The 24,973-nt window shown below is 40.9% G+C and overlaps 1 protein-coding gene across 3 annotated transcripts in view; it reads right to left on the bottom strand.

The window, feature by feature from the left end:
* Window positions 1-24,973, bottom strand: part of tp63 (tumor protein p63) — a 145,696-nt gene that overhangs the window by 80,151 nt on the left and 40,572 nt on the right. For 2 of the 3 annotated variants that reach the window (XM_048541788.2, XM_048541789.2), the window contains exon 1: window positions 19,371-19,500. The exons of the other annotated variant lie outside the window; for it this stretch is intronic. In XM_048541788.2, the coding sequence (XP_048397745.1) occupies window positions 19,371-19,412 (42 nt within the window). In that variant the 5' untranslated portion in view covers window positions 19,413-19,500. Of the gene's footprint in view, window positions 1-19,370; window positions 19,501-24,973 lie in introns of those variants that run through there. 3 annotated transcript variants of the gene reach the window in all.

Below are 24,973 nucleotides of genomic sequence, written 5' to 3'. Positions count from 1 at the left end.
TGCATATATTCTTCATTAAACTATGGCTAATCCTTTCAAAGCCACGTGCTGTCTGACAGCTAAACAATTACTTGAATATTCTACAGGTGCTAAGAGGAATCCTACTAAATCTGCTGAAAGGGATAAGATTACTTTCCCCTTCACTATTCACTGATTGAATATTTTTTAAAATATTTATTACTTGGGACAGAGGCGGAGTCAATGTTTCCGGATCAAAGTTCTGAAATATAAATGGAAGGTACATCTATGACCCTAATGCAAAAAACTTACTAAATTGCAGGAAAGAATTCGCTCATCCATTGTATCACTGGACTGGATGCTGAAATATCTTTTATGAAGGGAATCCTGGTAATTAGCTCATGGGGCAATGGTGGTAATAGAAGAGCCAACAGCACAAGCACCAATTTAGGTGCAGGCATCAGATCAGGGAAAGGAACAAGGATTATAAATGAAAACCAAAAAAAAATATTTTTGGAATGAAGTGATTAAGGTTCAAAGAACAGACATCAGCAAAACAATTACTGGCACAGATTATGTTAATGATTAGAATCATTTGTAGGTAACAAAGTTACTTCATCAGGGGTCTAGGCCTGAAACATCAGCTTTTGTGCTCCTGAGATGCTGCCGCCTGCTGTGTTCATCCAGCCCCACACTTTGTTATCTTGGATTCTCCAGCATCTGCAGTTCCCATTATCTCTTATCATTTGTAGGAATAGCTTTGCAATGTAACGTGGTCTGTGTATTGCATTTTGTAGTTTCCCAATCAGTAACATATCCCTTAGAGATAGTAGGAACTGTAGATGCTGGAGAATCTGAGATAACAAGGTGTAGAGCTGGATGAACACTGCAGGCCAAGCAGCATCAGAGGAGCAGGAAAGCTGATGTTTCAGGCCGAGACATCTCTTCAGAATCTGAAGATTTTCTGACTTTCTGAAGGGTCTAGGCCTGAAACGTCAGCTTTTGTGCTCCTGAGATGCTGCCGCCTGCTGTGTTCATCCAGCCCCACACTTTGTTATCTTGGATTCTCCAGCATCTGCAGTTCCCATTATCTCTTATCATTTGTAGGAATAGCTTTGCAATGTAACGTGGTCTGTGTATTGCATTTTGTAGTTTCCCAATCAGTAACATATCCCTTAGAGATAGTAGGAACTGTAGATGCTGGAGAATCTGAGATAACAAGGTGTAGAGCTGGATGAACACTGCAGGCCAAGCAGCATCAGAGGAGCAGGAAAGCTGATGTTTCAGGCCGAGACATCTCTTCAGAATCTGAAGATTTTCTGACTTTCTGAAGGGTCTAGGCCTGAAATGTCAGCTTTCCTGCTCCTATGATACTGCTGGGCCTGCTGAGTTCATTGAGCTCTGTACCTTGTTATCTTATATTCCTGAGAATTTATTTTATTCGCCCTTTGCCACAGAGAAATTCCCTTGTTTAATATTCTGATACTGATCAAACTGGTTGGTTCCTGAAGGAAATAGCTGCAAGATTGCAATTGCTGATGGAACCAACAACAGGGAAAAACATACTTGACCTCATCCTTACCAATCCGCTCGCTGTAAATGCATCTGTCCATGACAACATCGGTAAGAGTAATCGGCGCACAGTCTTTTTAGAGACAAAGTCCCACCTTTACACATTGAGAATACATTGCATTGAGCTGTGTAGCACCACTGTGATAAATAGAGCAGACTTTGAACTTACCTCGCAACTTAAGACGGGGCAGTCATGAGATGATGTGCTCTCAACTGCAGTATCATAGTTAAGCACAATCTGTAACCTCGTGAGCCAGCATATCCCCTGCTCAACTATTACCATCAAAACAGGGGATTAACCCAGGTTCAACGGAGTGTGCAGGAGAACACTTCAGTAGCAACACCATGACGTACCCGAAAATGAGGTGTCTACCCAGTGAAGCTAATAAACAGGACTACTTGCATGTCAAACAGCATAAGCAGCAAGTGATGGACAGGGCCAAGCAATCCCACAACCAAGAGGATCAGATATAAGCTCCACAGTCCTGCTACATGCAGGCTTAAATGGTGGAGCACAATTAAACAACTCACTGGAGAAGATAACTCCACAAATATCCCTAATATCTACCCCCAAATATCTACCTAGAATACACCTCCTCCCACCCACCCTCCTGCAAAAATTCCATCCCCTATTCCCAATTCCTCCGCCTCTGCCGCATCTGCTCCCACGATAAGACATTCCACTCCCGCACATCCCAGATGTCCAAGTTCTTCAAGGACCGCAACTTTCCCCCCACAGTGATCGAGAACGCCCTTGACCGCGTCTCCCATATTTCCCGCAACACATCCCTCACACCCCGCCCCCGCCACAACCGCCCTAAGAGGATACCCCTCGTTCTCACACACCACCCTACCAACCTCCGGATACAACGCATCATCCTCCAACACTTCCGCCATTTACAATCCGACCCCACCACCCAAGACACTTTTCCATCCCCTCCCCTGTCTGCTTTCCGGAGAGACCACTCTCTCAGTGACTCCCTTGTTCGCTCCACACTGCCCTCCAACCCCACCACACCCGGCACCTTCCCCTGCAACCGCAGGAAATGCTACACTTGCCCCCACACCTCCTCCCTCACCCCTATCCCAGGCCCCAAGATGACATTCCACATTAAGCAGAGGTTCACCTGCACATCTGCCAATGTGGTATACTGCATCCACTGTACCCGGTGTGGCTTCCTCTACATTGGGGAAACCAAGCGGAGGCTTGGAGACCGCTTTGCAGAACACCTCCGCTCAGTTCGCAACAAACTACTGCACCTCCCAGTCGCAAACCATTTCCACTCCCCCTCCCATTCTTTAGATGACATGTCCATCATGGGCCTCCTGCAGTGCCACAATGATGCCACCCAAAGGTTGCAGGAACAGGAACTCATATTCCGCCTGGGAACCCTGCAGCCTAATGGTATCAATGTGGACTTCACCAGTTTCAAAATCTCCCCTTCCCCAACTGCATCCCTAAACCAGCCCAGTTCGTCCCCCCCACCCACTGCATCCCAAAACCAGTCCAACCTGTCTCTGCCTCCCTAACCTGTTCTTCCTCTCACCCATCCCTTCCTCCCACCCCAAGCCGCACCCCCATCTACCTACTAACCTCATCCCACCTCCTTGACCTGTCCGTCTTCCCTGGACTGACCTATCCCTCCCTACCTCCCCACCTATACTCTCCTCTCCACCTATCTTCTTTTCTCCCCATCTTCGGTCCGCCTCCCCCTCTCTCCCTATTTATTCTAGTTCCCTCTCCCCATCCCCCTCTCTGATGAAGGGTCTAGGCCCGAAACGTCAGCTTTTGTGCTCCTGAGATGCTGCTTGGCCTGCTGTGTTCATCCAGCCTCACATTTTATTATCTTGGAATTCTCCAGCATCTGCAGTTCCCATTATCTCTCTCTCTCCACAAATATCCCCACTGTCACCGATGGAAGAGCACGTCACATCATTGCAAAGGTCAGCCTGAAAGTTTACAGCAATCTTCAGCCAGAACCGTTCAGTTGCTGGTGCATTGCAGCCTCCTCCAGTGGTTCCCAGAATCACAGATGCCAGTCTTCAGCCAATTCAACAACCTATGTGATATCAAGAATAGGTTGGAGACACTAGATACTGCAAAGACTACTGGCACTGACAACATTCCAGCAACATCACTGAAGACTTGCCCTTCAGAACTTGCGACTCCCTGAGCTAGGCTCTTCCAGCACAGTTACAACACTAGCGTCTAACCAACAATTGCCCAGGTATGTCCTGTACATAAAAAGCAGGCCAAATCTAACCTAGCCAATTACCGGCACATTGGTCTACTCTCGATGATGAGGACAATGATGGAAGGTGTCATCAATGGAGCTATCAAGCAGCACCTGCTCACTGATGCTCAGTTTGGTTTCCATCAAGGCTACGCAGTTCTTGACATCATAAAAGGCTTTGTTCAAACATGGACAAAAGAGGTGTATTCTAGAGCTGTGGAACAGCGACAGCCCTTGATATCAAGGCCACATTTGACTGAATGGGGCACCAATGAAACCTAGCAAAACTAGCATCAATGACTACTGGGGACACATGTTCTGTTGGTTGGAGTCATACCTGGCAGATAGGAAGATGATTGTGGTTGTTGGTGGTCAGTCACCTCAGCTCCAAAAAATCTCTGAAGGGGTTCCTAGGCCACTTCAGCTACTTCATCAATGACCTTCCCTCCACCATAGGGTCAGAAGTGGGATGTTCACAGACAACTGTATGTGTTCAGCACCATTTGTGACACCTTAGATAATGAAGTAACCCATATTTAAATGCAACAAGATCTGGCCAATATCCTGGCTTGGGCTGACAAGTGGTAAGGAACAGTCATGCCATACAAATGCCAGGCAAACATTGTCCCTTGAGATTGACAGTGTTACTAAATCATCAAATCCCCTACTATCAACATTACAACTGACAAGAAAATTCAACTGGACTCACCACACAGACAATGGCCACAACAGCAGGTCAGAAGTTAGGAATACTGCAGCAAGTAACTCACATCCTGTCCATCATCCACAAGACATTGGTCAGGTGTGCAATGGAATACTTCCCATTTTCCTGGATGGAGGCAGCTCCAACACCACTGAAGCTGCTTGACACCATCCTGGACAAAGCAGACCCTCAGACTGGCACCACATCCATAAGCATCTACTCCCTCTCACCAACACTCAGTAGTAGTGGTCCACACCATCTACAAGATGCAAAGATCCTTAGATAGTCTCTTCCTAACCCACGATCAGTCCCATTTATAAGGTTGAGGGCACCGGATACATGGGAACACCACCTGCAAGTACCCTTTCAAGCCACTCATCATCCTGACTCGGAAGTATATCACCGCTTCTTCAATGTCACCGGGTCAAAATCCTAGAATTTCCTCCCTAACAGCATTATCAGTCAATCTAAAGCACATGGATTCCAGCAGTTCAAGAAGGCAGCTCACCATCACCTTCTCAAGGGCAACAAGGGACAGGCAATAAATGCTGACCAGACATGCAATGTCCAATTCCTATGAGTAAAGAAAACAAAAGACATTCAATTCCAATCAATCAATCAGCCATCCATTCAGGTGCGACGAAATTCATTAATTCAAAACCAAGTAAAAGGAAGAAACAATTTAGTCCTCTAAGCCCAGTTCACCATTCAAAGAGACCATGGAAAATTCCATACATCCATCTTTGCATAACAAAAGTTCATCAATATCAGTTTTAAAATTAGCAACTGCCCCACATCAGTGGCCTTTTACAACAGTGTGTTTGAAATCTTTGCCACTTTTTTGTAAACCGTCCCTTAGTCTGTTCCTAAAACTTCTAGCTCTAATGTTGCTGATCACTAATTAGCAGAAAGGAAATAGGGTATAACATCTGGAGATAAATATCAGTTTTGCCGAATATCTTTGAAGCAAAACCATGAAGCATTTTTGAACATTCTAAGAACTTGAATCCTTCATATCTATAATTGCAAGATTCTAGTTTTTTGCAATAATTTTGGAGCACTGTGTACAGTTCTGGTTGCCCTGCTATAGACAGGATATAATTAAATTGGAGAAGGTACAGGAAAGATCTAAGGATATTACTGGGACTGGAGGGTTTGAGTTAGGCGGAGAGGCTGGACAGGTTGGATAGGCTGGGATGCTTTTCACTGGAGTGTAGGAGTTTGAAGGGTGATCTTACAGAGATTATAAAATCATATGGGGCATAAATAACATGAGCTGCAACGGATGGGGGAGTTCAAAATTAGCAGGAATGTTTAAGGTATGAGGAGAAAAATTTAAAAAGGCACCTGAGGAGCAAAGAGGGTGGTTGGTATGTGGAATGAACTACCAGGGGAAGTGACCGAGACAGGTATAGTTACAACTGTGAGAAGACATTTGGGCTGATATATGAATGGGAAAAGGTTTACAGGGATATGGGTCAAATGTCAGCAGATGGGACTAGTTTAGTTGGGAAATCTGGTCAGCATGGACGGGTTGGACCGAAGTGTCTGTTTCCATGCTGTATGATTCCATGACTCTCTTCTTCCAGCCAATTTTTATGCCAGATCTCTTTCATAGATCAATGCTCTCTTTTGCAGCTATTCCTTGAAACATGGAAATCAAAGTTGGGATTTCCTGTGTGAAAATAAGAGCTCAAACTGATCTTATGTAATAAATGACAGAACTTGAATATGTCAAGCAAAATTTCCTGAAGTTCCATGACAAGAAGGCTGGGCAACATTCAGATCCTCCAAAAGGCCTAATATTATTGCTGTGCTAGCATCACCCACGGGTGGGGCTTTAAGCTCCCAATTGGTGGTCCTGCAGAGAAAGAACCACCCCTGAATTTGTGAACACCCTGCTTTTTGAAAGAAGGCAAATTTACACCAACTCCAGAGACACGTGTAATGTGCATGTCAGCAATTTTAAAACCACTTTAGCGATTAAATAACATGACACACCTTTCTTCTCATATAGTAAATGCGACTGCATTGTGTCATGCACTACTGAAGAGATTCAAATCTTGAAATTTCTCACACCCATCAGCCAAATTATATTGTACTTAACTTTTTAAAAAGTGATCTCAACGTCATTGTTATAAAGAATTCAAAAGATGAGCCAAAGCTCTAATCCCCAAGGCTCCACGGTCATTTAGAGTTCCCTGCATCCAGTTAGTGACTCTTGCCAGTTCAAAGCCCAAACACAAAAGATTCCATGGCAAGAAAGTGCCCTGCCTTGGGAGAGTAGCAGCTGCAGTGATTAAAACCAATCTGGAGATGTGCACCGCCAGAGGCAAATAATGAAGCAGCACAGAAGTCAGGAAGCTGTCAGAAGTCCAGGGCCAGCTTCCCCGCTGTTGCTAGAATCATTGTAAACACCCAGTGAGCAATTAAAAATGGTATGACATGAAGCCATGCAGTGTAGGAAGATCATAAGCTTGCTATCTTGTCAGTGATAAGTTAATGTGGAGCATAGGAATTGTTCAATGAGAAAAGGTTGGGGTAAACAAGCACTGCTTTGGTCAGATACATTAGGGACATTTAAGTGACTCTTGGATAGGCACAAAGATGATAGTAAAATGTGGGATATGCAGGTTAGTTTTGATCTTAGTTGTGGTTAATAGGTTGGCACAACATCATGGGCTGAAGGGCCTGCACTGTGCTGTATTGTTCTATGTAACTTCTATTTTTCCTGATAATTCCATGACAAAATGGTTATGGATCAATTTCCATGAACAAATCTACAATGAATTCAGTAATGAGTGTTAAAAGCTGGAGATTTAAAGCTACTTGTTCCTCTCAAACAGGCGTTACTAACCATATGCAATGTCACAGATTATTCATGTGTGGACCTCAAAATATTTCTGTAAATTTACTAATTTATTTCAATGTCTTTCAGTAAGTCAACGCTACCTATTCCCACAATTTCTAAGGAATTCAAACCACCTTATCTTTGAAATACTATTCCACGTAAAGACTGAAAAAAAAGACAGGAAAAAGCTTGTGTGGGGTACTGCTAATGAATGAATATCTACATCTTAAACTCTCACACTGAAGCTTAGCTATTTGGACGAGGCTAGATGGATGATAGCAAATGAATCTGAAGAGTGGTATTTTAAGTGTACATCGTTACCATGAATAGTCACAGGAAAAAAACTGAATTGAAATTGAAACAATGTAATATTACTCTTCTCAATTCAGAGCTAATCCAACGATCCTACCAAAAGACACGATTACGTTGCTATATTCTAATCTATCTCATGTGGTAGGAAAACAGATCACGCAACGAAAACCTGAAACATTTGGTGGATAACCAACCTGGACTCAATGTTTGACGATGGTAAAAACCTAACGAGTGACTGAGATTGGACTCAGTGCCTCAGATGGAGAGTAACACCTGCAAAGATTTGATGGTCCAAATGGCCCTCCTGTATAACAGTCAATGAAGCTAGTAGATACACTTTGACCAGAAGCAAGGTTCACCTTCAGACAGGACACTTTAATCAACTTAACTCTGTAGGCTGCATTTAGAAACTTTGGGAGAATTTCAGATAATGAGTCTACTACCACATTGTTCAACAAGCTCAATTAAAATTGGTATAGAACAATACAGTGCAGAACAGGCCCTTCAGCCCTCGATGTTGCAGCAACCTGTGAACTAATCTAAGCCCCTCCCCCTACACTATCCCGTCATCATCCATTACCCACACATTGCCAACAAAAGTATAAAAATCATCAGAATTTGATGCACTGGTGCTAATGCTGTTCAGAGATAAAGCACTGCCTTGCTCCAAAATTAGTGTTGCCCTACTTGACAAAACTTAACACTTATCAATATATGCCAACAAAGGGGCATTTCAAGATTGGGCATATTTTTCAGGTGACAGGAGAAAGGTTTAGAAAAGGTGAGGGGAAACTCCCCCCACCCCCAAAGCAGGGTGGCTCACGTGTGCAATGAACTTCCTGAGTAAGAGGTGGATGCAGCACAATTACAACAATTAAAAAACAACATTTGGTACATGAACAGGAAAGGTCTGGAGGGATATGGGCCAGCAGCAGGTAGGTGGGGCTAGTTTAGTTGGGATTATGTGGCATGGACTGGTTGGACCAGAGGTTTCCTTGCTATATGACTCAACAATGTTACATGCAAAGCAATGTAGCACTAAGCTGTGGCAGGGTGAAGGTTAATGGATTGCTCTCCCAACTGTAAGTGTGTTCAAGCCACACATATCCTTCATGATGGGAACTGGTAAAAGGCATTCAATGTCTTCCTGACAACAGTGTAGGTGATGCTCTAAGATCCAAAATGGAAGACATCAGCTTTAAAGGTTGTCACATCCTCACAACTAAAATAAAACAAAAATATTTCCTGGTTTATTCTGTATCATGGTGAATTTTTAAAAATTATGTATAAAAGCACTTTTAGTTAAACATGACGACAGTGGCAAGAACACACAAAAATGGGCTGCAGTTTTGTAGATTTCGGCAACTACATTTACTTCATCCATGTACAGATACAACTTGGACCAGACAGACAGCACAATTAGCCCCACTTCAGACAGAATGGAACACAAAAATTTTGGCCAAATCTTAAAAACAGAAGATGCAATGATGCAAACAGTTTGCAAATCTTCCACAGGTGAAGTATATCACCATAATGAAAATATTATGTGGCTCTTCGGCTTCAATCCCTTGCAATTATTTTTACACATATAACAAGCACTATTAATGCAAGTAACTGCAGAGTCAGATGAGACTAACGGATCGACATTCATTGGAAATTGGGTCAAAAACTTTCCAATTCATCTTAAGCAGATTTTTTTTTGGTGAAGTCCTTTAGTTGGAATTGGGTTGAACCTATTAACAAACATGGCTGTGTGTGCTGATTCTTCTAGCTTCAGCCTTTGGATGCAACACTTTAACTTCTTCTCCAATAGCCAGCAGCTGCTGCTTACTTAGGAGCCCCTTTTCTTTTTCTTCCTATTTAAGTTACACCTTCTGGGTTGTGCCAAAAGTTCACTACCTAGATTGTTTGACTTAGTTTAGAAAGATTTTTAGATATAGTGACCTTTCAAGGGGTTATCATTCGGGTATATCCTGTGTCACTTGCATTACAACCACTGCCGCGGCATGCAATAAAAACATAGCACTGTCGTGTCTTGAGATGCACAATTCAGAGTAAAAGGACAAAAAGCATAATACAACCAAACTAAAATGGAATATCTGGAATAATTTCAGACTATGAAATAGACTTAGTCAACATATAGAACTAGGTGGCCTCAGGCGGAATAACAATCATTTTTCAGCCTAACCACCTGCCCCATTAATCATTCTACACTTTACACCCAGGATGATAAAAACTAGAAAACTCTGGAGGTCAGACTTGGAGACTGCACAGAATTTTTCTGGACATTTAAAAAGTTGTAAAATCACAGTTCATAATGCATAACAGAACACATTACGTTTATTGAGAGAAACTATCATCAAATTCTTAAAACATTTCATGATGCTAAACAACTTTATCGCTTAATTTTTGTGAATCTGAATGTCCACAAACAATAGAACTTTAATTAACGAAGTGGCAGACCCACAAGTTCCTAGAGTATATGCCAACCAAGTATCAAAAAGAAAAATGAGTGTTTTTATAGAACTCAAATTACAAAGTCAAGTGCTTAAAGTGCTTATAGCCAATGAAATCCTTTTGAAGGGTAGTCCACTGTTACAATACAGGAAAATGTTACAGCCAATTCGCACACAGCATTGTCCCTCAAACAGAAATTATGAGATAATCTCTCTTTCCCAAGTGATGGTATTTAAAAGATAACTTTTTTCTACACGGCACAGACACAGAATGTACTCACAAGGGGAGGATCGTAGTCTAAAAGGAATATTCTACCACAGAATATACACAGACATAGCTACAGTCTTGGTAAAAGTGACAAATGATGTGTGATAGAGTTGTAGAAGATGATTTAGAGACCACGAACAAATCTGTAATACACTAGCTCAGATTTTCATGCGTCATAGTTGAAGCACAGGTGGGACACAGCCACAGCTCAACCATTGTATTCATACCACACATTTAGGTAATCACAATAATGCATGTAAACTTAAGGGAAACTAACCTAATACACAGATTGCTGTATAAATTGAAATTACTGCCAAACTTCCTGCTCCTTGCTCCCTCCTTTCTGCCAACACAGGCCTTCCACAGTTGGGATTGTCAAAATAATGTACAAGGACATTTGAGTGTTGACATCATGTCTGGAATAAATTAATACCAGATGTGGGTGTGCAATCATCATAAATGCTTGAAAATATTTATCAATGAAGAATCAAACTTCAAACATGAACACTTTTCCACCTTTGGGTTTCTAATTAGTCTGTAGTGCACTTTTTCAACATCTAGTGCTTTTCTACCCCCAAAATTTAGGTTGGTTGACCTAGCTGACAGCAATCTTCAAATATCAGCAGTCATAAATCACCACTATTCCACGAGAGTCACATGATTAGAAAATGATCAGTACTCACACCCATACATTCTGCAGTCAATATCAAGGAGCATTATCCAGAGGATAACTATTAATAAGGCTGCCACATTACTGTGAAGGTTGATGCTATCCAATAGATTTACTCCAAACACATACACAAGTTAAAAATATGTAATCTCAATCATCTTTGTGCAAGTGGTAATTAGGTGGCATTACGTTGGACAGACTGTTGTTTATTTCTGCTATTATTCATGTCTACTTACATAACACTATTAGGAGATGTACATTCATCGTGCACACTGACTAACAGGGTAAATTGATCACAACTATTGCAGGTTTACATTTTTGGAAGTAAAGTATCAGAGCACAATGCCAACTCAAAACACTGTCAGATGAAAAATTCCATGGCCCTAACCCATAAAACTGGCATCAAAAAACATTAAGCCATGTTGAAAAAGCTTGTCAATATAGACAGCAAATGAAAGGAGTCTCTACAATAAATTAGTCTGGCACAGAAATTCTTGCATTATAATTGTACTGAAAATGAACTGACTTTTAAAATGCTGAAGGTGCTGTCAACAACTTATGTTGAAATTTCCAGAACATAAAACTGCTATGTGTGGAAATTAATATGAAAAAAAATTAGAACACAATAAAATATTCCCAGGGGGTTCAGTGGAGAATTATCAACCAAAATTGAGCAGCATTCCCCTCACACTGCGCCAAAAGATTTCAGGCATCTCCTCTAAGACCAGGCAGTCGTTAACTGCCTTTGAGCTAAGTGGCCTGCTTGATCATTTCAGAAGCTAGTTAAGAATCAACTATATTGACTAGATCTGGAGTCACATGTGGGCCAGACCAGGTACTGACAGCAGATTTCCCTTCCTAAAGTACACTGCAGAACTATCATTGTCAGAAAAACCAATTTACAAGATTGAAAGGCGACCTTATTAAAATGTAGAGGATTCTTAGAAGACTTGACAAGGTAGCTACAGAGTGGTGATTTCCTCTTGTATGGCAGTCTAGGATCAGAGGGCATAGTTGCAGAGTATGTGGGCCACCCATCTAAGACAGAGATGAGAGGAATTTCTTATCTCTGAGGAAAGTGAACATGTGAAGTTCTTTACTGCAGACGGCTCTGTCATTAAAAATTTATCTCTACTTTGAATACACTTAATCAGTAAGGGAATTGGGGATAATGGGAAAAAGGCAGGAAAGTGGGGTTGAAGAACATCACAACATACATTATCTGATTTAACAGCTGAGCAGACTCGATAGTGTGAATAGCTGACTTCTGCTCCTACGTCTTATGTTCATCGTTACTGACCCTAGCTTTATATTTCAGACACCATTTGCATTTAAATTTCACAACTGGCCTGGTAGGACTTGACCTGTGTCACCAGAGCATTAGCTTGGGTCTCTGGAGAGAATTAAGGCCAGATGATCAAAAGTTTTATCAGTGATAACAAGGTGTAGAGCTTGATGAACACAGCAGGCCAAGCAGCATCAAAGGAGCAGGAAGGCTGACGTTTCAGGCCTCGATCCATTTTCAGAAATAAAAAAGTCAGTGAGATAGGTTTTAGGCACAAAAGGCAGAGATTTAAGAAGGGAATGCAGTGTCAGGCTTTTTAGAAGAAAAGCAATGCTTTCAAACAGATGCCAATGTCGGACGACATTCACTGCAGTGAATCTCGGGCAGAAGGAGATTTCAGAGCTGGGGAGGGGTGAAGACATGGATGGGATTTGAAAATAGGAATGAGAATGTTAAAGTCAAGTAATTTCATAACCGAGACCCACTGTATTTAGGTGCTCTCAAATACCTAAGGTATTGTGGACATTGAACACAGTACTGCAGTTAAGGCTGGATCAAAGTTTCTTCCTATTATGCTGCATGCCCCTATTTTTACAATTCAACATATTGTGTACTTTATTAAATATTTTCTAAACCCACCTTGCCACCTTTAATGATTTTTGTACACATGCCCCGAAGTCCTTTGGCTCTTGAACGCCCTTTGGAATTGAAACCTTTAGTTTATACTACATCTCAGTCATCCTAGTGAAATGTCATTTTACACGATTTTTCATTAAATTTCACATGCATGCCATCAACCTTTATGTCCTTGAGGTCTATCGCTATCCTCAGTTCAAGTAATACAGAACTTGGAAGTATTATGCAAATTTTGAAACAATGTCTGTCAAACACAGCTCTAGGTTGTTAATGTAGATCAAGAGCAGCAATTATTCTACACTGCAATTCTACATGCCATTATAAGACCACTAATTTCCACATCTGCAACATCTCCCAACTCTGCAAGGGCTCAATTCATCTGTTGCTGAAGCACTCATCGTGCCTTTATTGCCGTTGTATTTAGCTAAACTATCCCACTTTGTTTGAGATTTCCATTTTCTACTTTCCATAGTGGATGATTTAAAATGCTGCTAGCCATGTCCTAATTTGCATCAAATTCTATTTATCTATCTGTCCTGTGCCTGCAAACCAACATTACCTTCTGGTCTGACATTACACACGGTTTAGAAGAATAATGAAATTTTTAGCTACCAGAAAATTCATTTTCATGGGTAAATTGAAATAGCACGCTTATGTGTGTCCTCTAAACACGCCTGCATGTAGGGTTGAAGGCCCAGCTAACTCACTGCAACTCTTGCAGAGAGCCAGCATATGTTTTCCATGGACCTACATTTAGGTGAAGATATTTGCTCATTGAGTAGCAACATAGAGAGTGGAACGGTGAAGAGATGTCATGGTGAGGTAGAACTAGATGTTGTGTCTGACTGGAAACTGACTTATCAGATAACACTCCCATGGGCAACACGGTTAAGAATTAGGAAGGAGTCGAGGGAGGATCAACACAAGCAGTAGATACAAAAAAAGACAGCAACAGAACCTTCTGCATTGATTTTCTAGCCATGACTGGACAAACAAGAATGGAACTAGGACAGCGCATTGCCATCCATCTGAATGACAGTTGACAGATTATGGAGGAGAATGGAATGATAGTCAACAGGTTGAGAAGAATAAGGAAGGATAGTTTTCCATTGTCACACAGGATGTCATTTCTGACTTTGATGAGCGTTCTTTTGGTATTGTGACAGGCGCGGAAGGGATTCAAACAGAGTCCCAGGAAGAATGTGCATGGATTTCATAAGTGAAACTCATCTCATTAAAGGGCTTTGGAGACAAAAAAGTGAGAGTCAAGGTGCACTTGCAGCCATAAAGACAGAGGCAATCAACTTTTTTTAATGGAGCAAAGAGGTGACAAAAGCAGAATTAAAGGACAGGGGGAGCCATGGGAGAGGACAGAGAATGATTAACAATGTCATCAGTTAACTTGAGAGCCAGGAAAGGAAGTTTGGCAGACAAATGGTAAACGGAGCCAGTGGTGGGTCTCATAGGCAAGATAAGCTCCAAAAGGACATGAAAGAAGTTTGGAATTAAAACAGACAAAAATTTCAGCCCAGGATTAGTATTGGAGAACCGTGAAGTTTGGTTCAGCAGGCAAGTGGGAGGACAGTAAATGGCAGAGACAACAGTCTTTGTGATAATGAAGGCAAGACGTCGCACTAAATGTTAGAGGTGAAGGGTTCGAGAAGGTGGCTTGAAATGGCAAAAAGAAGCTGGGATATAGTATGACTAAATAGAGCCTTATGGGATCTAACCAGATCAGGGCTCAAGAAAAGCTTGATAGCAGACACTACCGGCCTCCAATGCTTCCTCATTTTCTAAAATTTGATGACAATAAGCTACACAAAGCAACAAAGCTGACCTAAGTGTAAATGCAGGAGATTTCATCTTTAACGTACAGAAATTCTGATATTAACAACAGCACAGATATTAATAAGAACACTCTGGGGACCAAATTTCTTTAATGAGACAAGTGGAGTCCTACTGGCAGACTCAGCAGCAAAGTGGACAATCAAGGAAAACTGTGAATTGCAACAGCTTGGCACAAAACAGGTATGGTTGGTTATCATAAATTCGAACAGAACAAAACAATGCCTGGCTCTTGTGGTTCAGGGCACCTAAGCATTTAAAGAAGTTTGAGGCTGTACTACATTAGAAAGTATTTTGAACACCAACAAAAGTCTCAAAATATGCTGTTCTAATAACACTAAAAATAAAGTGTTGATCAGTGCACAGATCTTTCAACTATTATTTGATTTACAGTTGCTAATTAGTTCATACCCTTGATAACTTTTAAAATGAGTTTGGGGATGGAGTATGGTGACAGTGATTTGGGGAGGAGTTTGGGGGGGAGGGGGAGCTGAAATCATGACTTGAACTGGAAATCAAGCTTTTAATTCCAAATAATTATTTGGACAAAATTAATTCAACCAACAAATTACACAGCAGGTCAATATAGTCAGTCATCGACATTCTCTAGAAATTTCTCTTAAGAGGAAAGCAGAACCCTGAAAGGAACATTCAAAATTTGCAATAACCTTATTATGAACATTGCCTTTTCTCACAACAGGGTTTTCTATTATATGGCTTGTTAAAATAAAAATACCGTATTGGCGGTGTGCTGTCAAAAAGTGCTGGTTGTGAAAGACTAGCTGAAAATATTAACCCTTGTGATTTATTGCTTCACACTTGCATAGAGATGGCATTAACTGACTAACCACCTCTGCCTCCTGGTTTGCAGGATATTTCAGTATACGTTTGGACAATGAAGGAAACACACACTAAACAGGGAAGACTACCACTATTGATTAAAATGTTGCTTCACCAACTCCTGGAAGAAAGATCTCCGAGTGAAGTTTATCTTCAGGCAGAAAAAAAAGACAGGGATAGCAAAAGTCAATTAAAATGGCACATCTGATCAAATGCACAAGGAGTTGTTGACTCGGAAACTGACACATTTTTCTTGTTTTATTCCGATGACTTTAGAACCAGGTTCAATTAATGTCACCCTGACAGAAGCACAAAAGCTTCAATGACCAAACAAATGCACAACATGCCAGATCCTCCTGGAGATCAAAATGTAAAACAGCAAACATTTTCAATTCAAAATTATAAGATATCTAATAACTAACTCAAGTCACCTCCATGAGTTTTCAGGTACACTACAAGATCTAAATGAGTTTGGGTGCCATTCTTCTCAAAACAAAAGTATTCCTCAGAATCTCACGTGAGATTAAAAAGTTGACTTTATTTTCTGATGTGTTAGATCTCCCCATCTGTTTCAAGCCTTTGATCAAAATAGCAGAGGTCATCTACCTAAAGCCTGACCCAACAGCAACTACAAATGGATTACTGGGAAATTTGCTGGATTTCATAGGTCAACTTCCTCCCTTTCCTTCTTCTCACTGCCAATCTAGCCACGACTCATTCCACCCCAATCCCACAACACCTTCACTACAATTATTCCCCATCACCACCAACAGAAAGCAAAGTGAAAATACTAACTTTATATAACTGTTAATACTATAGCTTCCACCAGGTCATCGATCAAAACATTTAGTGTTATGTAATTTAGACAATAAGGATCTTGGGGCTGGAATCCAATGCTGCATCCCTTTAGGGAGGAAGTGAATAAATAGTCCTCCGGCAGCCAGCTATGGAATCAAGGATGGGAGGAGAGACAGATAGAAATTCCCCTTCTTCAGAGCTGTTGGCCAATTAGAAACCAGAAGCTGTCCATTAAATGGAGCACCATCAGGGAAGAAGTGGTGGTAACTGTTGGTGGTACACTAACTCAGGGCCACAGGTAAGAATGAGTGGGATGGGTGCCATGGGGCAAGGGATTTGGGTAGAAGGGGCAAGGGATTTGGGTACCAAGGGCAAGGGAATGGTTCTCTACGGGGCCCTTTCCCAATTTTGAGCTTTTTGAACAGACTTTTGTACAAGGCATATGCCCAACATAGCTGGTGAGCAGCTCTGCCAAATTTTGACTTTTGGGTTGCCCACTTGATATCGGGTTTGTCCAATGCTAACTGAATACCAGTAGCAGCACAATGAGCATATTACCTAGCATTAATTGCTTACTTAAGGCTTCAATTGTTGGCAGGAAGGGAAGGCCTGGAGCAGAGATGGAAAGGTAGCAGGATCCCCAAGCATACTCTGTCCACTCATGTTGCCTGACCTGTTGACGATTTCCAACGTTTACTGTATTAAATTACATTAACAAAACAAGGTCAATCAGCATAGCTTAATTGCCAAGTGAACTTTGGGGAGAAACCTGGTTTTATCTAGTTCTGAAATCAGAAATACCAGAACACTGACAAAACATTTTCAGGATGACTGTCAAAAGGTGGAATTTTTAGTCCTCATAAATTACTTCTCTTGGATACAACAGTTCTTTGATCAACATTAAAGGGCAGTAACATGCAGCCAGGGTGAATGTTTTAACTTTGTTCTCTTTAGCCTGATTGAACACTGCAATTAGACAGAATACTCTAAACCTCTCTCAGATGGGGGATCAAAATAGTTTTAGCTGATGTGGTGAAAATGCAGAGTACACCAAAGCAGCCAGGTGCTGGTTTGAGAGAAGACCACTACACATTTGTCAACTCTCCAGAACTGAGTAAAACCCTCAACAATTTGGGAGAATCACCCAGCAAAACAGCCATCGCTGACATTCCACAAGGGGTTGATTATATGGTGCCTTTACTACTGTCTGCACGTTACACAGCTAAGCTTTATACCTAATGATGCTGGACAACAGTGCTATTTAAAAGGTTTTTCCAAAGTTCTCTTCAGTTTGTAGAGGTCACTTGCTTATCTCACTCAGTATTCACAGACTGCAACAACACATTTATAAGAAACTAAATAACCAATGGCCCAAGACAACACTTCAAATATTTAATTTATGCACATTTTCTAACAATCAGGAAACAGCCGGAGTAACAATTCTAAACTTACTTAAAACAGAGAGAGAAAAGTTTTGGGTCTCAGTTGCAACAAAATGTTACTCAGTATCCGTGATGCTTGGGAGCCTTACCAAAATATGCTTCCATGTCAAACAGTTGCCTGGAGATTCTTGCAATTTTTTCTAAAAAAAATTAACGTTTATTGACTTGATGTCTTCCTTTGGGATCAAGTTGCGAACTTGAGCTTAGTATAGAAACTTTGTCTCAACTTCAGATGATTCAGAGTTTTCAGAAAAGGCTACCTTTCATCTTGTGTGCTGTTAAGGTAAGTTATGGGAATGTATTTGATCCTATAGAGATTTTCTTGCACAGTTACGGTTTTAGCAATTTGGGAGTTGTGTTATTTTGAATACAGAAGCATTTATCATGTCTGGAAAAATCTGTGATTTCAGAGCGTCATATTCTCACTTTGCTGTTATGTTTCATGTAATTTAAATTGTCATAATTAGTAAATCAATGAGCACGATAACTTCAATTGCAAGTAAAGCATATCTGTAAACTTTAAATATCTCAAGCCAGCATTAGAAAAAGGATCCGCGAATCGCTGTTTCATTATTCAGAGAATTCTTCAGTTTTGAAAACCTGTACTGTTTATTTTGGGGTTTGGCAATTGTTTTGTTTCAGAAAAGAAAAAGCAGAAGCTACTTCTGAGCTGCATCTTTCAAAAGGGCAAATTTTATTGAAAATAAGTTGTGGATATTTTTTGTGCAACGAAGTTGTTGCAAAAGAGGTTTTTCTGCCCTCTATATGTGACACTTCCACCTCACTTGTCTGTTTGAACTCGAGAAAATTTCACAAATGCTCTCAAATTAACCTCAACCAATCTGCAAGATTCAATCCAGACTTTCTTGATATGAGTATGGACAAGTGCAATTTGGAAAATCTAAACTTATTTATGTCTCCTGAATGCTTCAGAGCCTTCCTCATCACCTTCTGTCATACAGTAAAATAGCTTCAACTAAAACTCTTCTGGACAATCACAGCTCTCAGAAATTGACAGTTTCCAAAATCAAAAAAGTAAAGTTCTCCACCGTGTATTACCTAAAGGCTAGAACTTATGAAGTTTACGAGTTTTATTGTCAACCCCCATTGCAACGCCAGACTTCAAAAACGTCAGATAATTTTCTCTACTATTTCAAACACTGACTGCAGAAACTCAATAAATTAATTAGCAACATTTTACAAAGCTGCCATCCCTAACAAAAGCTAGAGGTGAACTTGGGTGTGATTTTCAAGCTATCGCAAATTATAGTGACAGCTGAGATTTGATACAAAAAAGCAGCCTTTAACCAAACTGAGTTTTCAGATGTTATGTGCAATCTATTATAAAGTGACAAATTTAATTAATTTCATTTGGAAATTGTATGTTCAAATGTCTGATTTGTATACATATATATATAATTAACAATCGAATAAATCTTAGTGGGATCCAGTCTGAACAAAAACCCTGCAGAAGTGGGTGTGAGTTTCTACTCCACTTACCTCACTGTACTGTGACTGTGCTGCATTCTCCAAGTACAGCATATTTGCAGCAATGTTGATGAGCACTGCTGTCCCGTCTCCTGGCTCCAGGTTTGTGCTATGTGTATGGTGGGAGTTTTATCTCAGATTGAGTGTGTGTCTGTTTTTTTTAAAAAGCAGATTCTCTTATATCCAGACCTTGCTAAACAGGTAAAGTGCAAGGGGGTGGGATCTCCACACCAGCTGCCAGCCAATCTTTCCTAAAGTTCCACCTGAAACTTTTAAACTCAACACCAATTGAATCCTCCAGCAGCTAATCTACATGTCAGCCTCTCCCCTACTATTATATTCTCTACTTCCCACCTTTCCCAAAACTTTCTCTTTCTTTTCGTACATACAAAGCAGATCTCTAGCTGAGAATATATCTGGAAATTTCTTTCTTAGTATCAATTTTTTTCAAAAAAGTATCTTGCCCTGTCTCCCCATGACTTGACTGGAGGTGGAGGGGGAGGGGGCCAGTTCAATAGGGAAAGAGATTAGAAAATAAGGAGAAGTTCAGGGCAAGTTGTTAATTTACAAAATCACAGCTGCCCACTTTGTAGCACAGTTTGCCTTCCCGCCTCGCCTCCCGCCTCTGTACAATCGACAAGCTAATTGACACAACAATAACAGCACAGTGACCTTTGCTCTCTATCCTACTCCAGGCACTTCGTACATTTACCACAGCTTGCTCTCAGGATCCTTATTATAAACCTTGTTAGAGCTGTAAAGTAAACAGGGGCACAATTAAGGAGTAATATGCTTGCACACAACTACTGCCACATAGCCAGGTTAAAAAAGAAAAAGACCTGTAGCATTGCAAGGTCACTTAAACCAACAACAAATTGAAATTCATCACTACAATGTGCATATTAACTGCGTCCCTTCATCGCCCTTTACCAAACCCACCCCCACCAAAAGGTTATTATCAGCATATTAACGTTCTATGAAGGATTTCTGGATTTTTTTTGTCAACCTTTTCTCCTCTCAATTCACGTTTATTCAATTATACAGGTTTCCTGAACACGATGAAACACAATAAACAAATACAGCAAAACTTCAGAGCTTGAACTCAGGACCAGGTACTGCAACCTAAAAATTATGTACGCCCAGATGCTCGGCACCATTGACTCCTGCCCTTGAAGTGGGTACTGGGGGAGAGGGACAGAGACTGTCACACATCTCCTTTTGGAATGTACCTTTACAAAGGAAATCTGGAGAAAGGTACACTGGTTTTTATCCAAGTTTGTCCCAAGCAGCTCTGTCACGTGGGACTATGTTATATGGTCTGTTCCCTGGGACACACACCTAAACAAACACTGACTGTAACTGGAGGACCATCAAATTGGTGAAAAATGCTCTTTGATCTGACAAAGCTTGTTGGTCTTCTAGCGCAAAGATCTCGACCAGGCCTATGTGCTGAGATGCACTAAACGTGGGGTTGCTGCTGTCAAAATGCAGCAGGGGCAGGCCACCATCTAAGGTCTTTCTGCCAAATTTAAATGGGGGTTTGCTCGGTTATTGGATCCTCCTCGGTGTCACAAAGATACGTAAGCATAGCCTTGTGCAAGTAAGAAATGCCTTTGGTTTGTCTGTTGGATACAGTCAAATTCCAATGTTTGTTCATTTCTTATGTTACAGTACAGAATGAAACTGCTTTAGTGACTATGTAAACATATTAAGATATTTTTGAGTAAAATCTATTTTTGAATAAAAAAGGCTGTAGCCTCCATTCAGCTCAAAGTAAATCTGGCAATGTCAGTGATTTCAAAGTTGGAAAAAGGAAGTAATGGCATAAAGGCAAGTTAGCAAAAAGCTGAATCATGGACTAACGAGGATGAAGGGTGATGGATAAGGGTGAAGAGTGAGTGTGGAAGGAGACCATGAAGGGTGGGGGGGGTGTATGACCCCATCTCACCCCTCCACTTCACCTGATGATGAAGGGGAACAGAAAAGACAACAGGGCAAAAGAAAGGAGGGATCAGAGCATTTATTCAAGCACTTTCACAACTGAAGTTTTCAAGTAGTTTTAGGTATTAGTTCAGATATGGGCGTGGCAAGTAGTGCAGGAAATGTTTTAAAAACTCCAGGCTTGAAGAAGTTTTGGATTTTCAAGATGACTCTGAGACAGGAAGGTGACACCATAATGAGTTGAAGATGAGTGTTCTGCATAGTGAGTCATTGCACAATGGTTGCAAAATCTGAAGTACAGCAATAAAAATGGCATTTGAAGCTTTGGGCTACTGCACCCTTTATAAAACCATTATCCTGTCCATTTCATATAGTTATTTTCAAACCTCAAAAAACTTTTTTCACACAGATGGTATCAATGACCATGCTCCTCTTACTGAATATTTCCTTGCTAATGTGAGAAGTTAAACAGATAGCCCACAATCTGCCTAGTGAAATTATATTGGTACTGTAAGACTAACTGAAAGTTACTAGCTGGCATATACATCACAAGAAATGGCCCAACACAAACATCCAGTGTCACTATCATTGAAATAGTGAAGCTTTGTTGAGTAGTTGCCAACCACAAAGCAGGAGAACAACAGTAGTTGGAGCGGGGGGGCATAACTTCTAAGAGCATCAATCAAACCAGCAACCTACAAACACATAAAACAAGATCTCCGAGCAAAACAAACTATTGATGGTGGTGAGAGATAATGGGAACTGCAGATGCTGGAGAATCCAAGATAACAAGGTGTAGAGCTGGATGAACACAGCAGGTCAAGCAGCATCCTGGTCCTATGACGCTGCTTGGCCTATTGATGGTGGTGCTTCTGAACTAGCCAAACAGCAACTCAAAAGCAAAGTGTGTCTCTGAGAACTCTAACATAATGCACAGATAATAGAGTTATCTAGTGGAAACATTGAGAGAAATGGGGAGTTCCCAACCGCCATGAATTCAAATAGTCTGCTTCTGAAAACAGGAAACTCTCTAAGGGTGGTTAAACCCTACTGGAAATGCGAGTGAAGGATGCAGATATAAGTAAGTTACGGTTTCCAATTTACTCAGCAAAGTCAAATGATAAAAAGCTAAGATAAATACAAAATAAAAACCAAAAGAACTGTAGATGCTGTAAATCAAGAACAAAAACAAATTTGCTGGAAAAGTTCAGCAGGTCTGGCAGCATCTGTGAAGGAGAAAACAGTCCGGTGACTCTGCCTCAGAATTCAGTTCTGGTCATACAGCCTCTTTAGCCTATTCCGCCATTCAGTAAGGCCATGGTTAAACATCAGTCTCACAAATTTTTCCACACATTTCTTGCACACCAATTCTCCAAGAGATCAAGAATTCTTTTACCCTCAGGCTTAAATATTCACATGGACAGATCCAGGTGGACAAATGAAAACCAACATGGAATTCTTTTAGAAGAATATAGCATTTAATGCACTTGAACTTTTTTTTTGAAGAGATAACAGAGGAGGTTTACTATGGTAATGCTGATGTGAGGTACATGGGCTCCCAAAAGGCATTTGATCGAATATTACACAGCAGCCATGTGAGAAATGTTGGAGTTCATGGATTACAAGAGACAGTCACAACATGGTCATAAAATTGCCTGAATGGCAGGAGAAAGAAAGTAATGGCTACTAAATATTTGTTGAGCTAGGGGAAATTCTATAGAGGCATTCACCAGTGGTCAACATAAGGATCCTTGTTTTTTCTGACATATATCATAAAGATCACACCATTTCTTTAATTTACTTTTGGACTGTGGATTAAAAAAAGGAACAATTGCTTTAAACCAAAAAAAGCACCATGCAAAGAGGCGGCTGCAGTTATAAAAATCATATTTATTGGACTGCATTGCAAGTTGTACACAATGCTGCCTTCAATGTAACAATGAAAACTGACAGAATGGAGCCAAGGAGTTCTGAACTAGGGAACAATTGCTTGACAACAATGCTTTGATTGGTTCCTTAAGAAGGAACAATTGCATGTGTGGGACCAGTTCACTGAAAACATCTCCTGCAAAAAGGCCGCATTGAAAGAAGAATTCCTCTTTCCTGTGTAAAAGTAATAGAAGGACTTCAGTGACTCTCCTTTAGCCGGCGAGCTGTTAAAAAGGGAAAAAAGTTTCAAATTGGGAACAAACAATTCAAGACAGCGATGGAATAGCAATGCTGCATTCAGGCTCCTGGCCCAGGGCTCTAGTGCTTCCGTCTGTTTTTGTGTTGTTTTTCAGTTTTTTTACTTTTGCTGTTTATTTCTCTTTCAAAGCCTTTATCAGCTTGTTTGGCAGGGCGAGATCAGGCCTGGCCTTGCAAACATGTGGCAGCGGTGGCAAGAATCGGCTCCTCCCGATGATTGGAGGCAGCAGCAACACAAGCAGCTCCTCCCGACAACCGGTGGCAGCAGCTCCTTCCAACAATTGGTGACAGCAAAGGCGATCAGTGGAGTATGTCTCAGGAGAAAGCTGACAAATTCCAAGCCAGTGGTAGACCCAGGGAGGTAAGACTTTAAAATCTAGACTTTTTTTTGCCTCTATTTCTTTTGTTTCTTCACCTGTATTTTCTAAATTCTGCTTTTGTATTTTAAAGAAGGTGCCATAGAACGGCAACTTTGTACTCTTTTCACTGTACTCTTGAATTCCTGTATTTGAGTACACCTGACAATAAAATTTAATTCTAATTCTACAGATGAGAGACAGGGATGACAGAAAGAAACAGCTCAGGACTCCTTTCAAGGGAGAAGTCTTCAGAACCTCTGGAGGTGGGGGGGCGGGGGGGCTGTAAAAAGTTTGCATATCGATGGTGAAGAGGTGCCAGCTAAGGTTAGCAATTCGATATCGTGGAACCAATGTAAAGCATTAAAAGACTCAATGCTACATCAATTCCTAGAAAAGGAGTAGGCCCTGCAGTCCATTGAACCTGCCCTGCCAAACAATACCATCATGGCTGATCAAACATTTCAAAGCCTTTAACCCATGCCATTCCTATAATTCTGTACATCTGTGGTAATCCGAAATCTATCAATCCCTGATGCAGACCAGAGGTTAGGGGTCATTGTGGTATTGGTTGGAAGACCGCTGTTCTGGACTTTTATTTCTGCAATGCTGGACATTTTATTTCTCTATTCTCCAACATCTTGTAACTAAAGAAGCTGAACCTAGGCAACTTTGTACCTAAGATGGCACTCTAAGAAGCGACATATAAACTTTTCACAGTGCTCATTGAATATACAGGGAGTTCTGTATAACGTGCGTTTCGTTAACATGAATTGGCTGTAACATGATTGATGAATAGTGGACACTGTTTGGATAACGTGAACTTTCTGCTGTACTGGTATAGCAATTTTCTTACGTGATTTTCTACACTGCAAGGTCACACAAGAATGCAACTATCACGTAATTGGAGAGCTACCTGTATGTGACAATAAAGTTAATTAATTTATTCGAAAACTGAGCCCTTCGTGGTAGGGGATTCCAAAGGTTTACAATTCTGAGAAAATAAACAAAATGTCTACTCATCTCAGGCCAACGCAGCAACCCCCTTATTTTTAAGTTGTACCCCACATTTCAAACTCCTCAGCTAGAAGAAACACCTTATCTGTATCTACTCTGTCACCTTAAGTATTT

The sequence above is a fragment of the Stegostoma tigrinum genome, chromosome 14 (genome assembly GCF_030684315.1).
Source record: "Stegostoma tigrinum isolate sSteTig4 chromosome 14, sSteTig4.hap1, whole genome shotgun sequence".
Lineage (NCBI taxonomy): Eukaryota > Metazoa > Chordata > Chondrichthyes > Orectolobiformes > Stegostomatidae > Stegostoma > Stegostoma tigrinum.
Note: the sequence above shows the minus strand (reverse complement) of the source record. Positions and strands in the feature narration are given on the sequence as shown.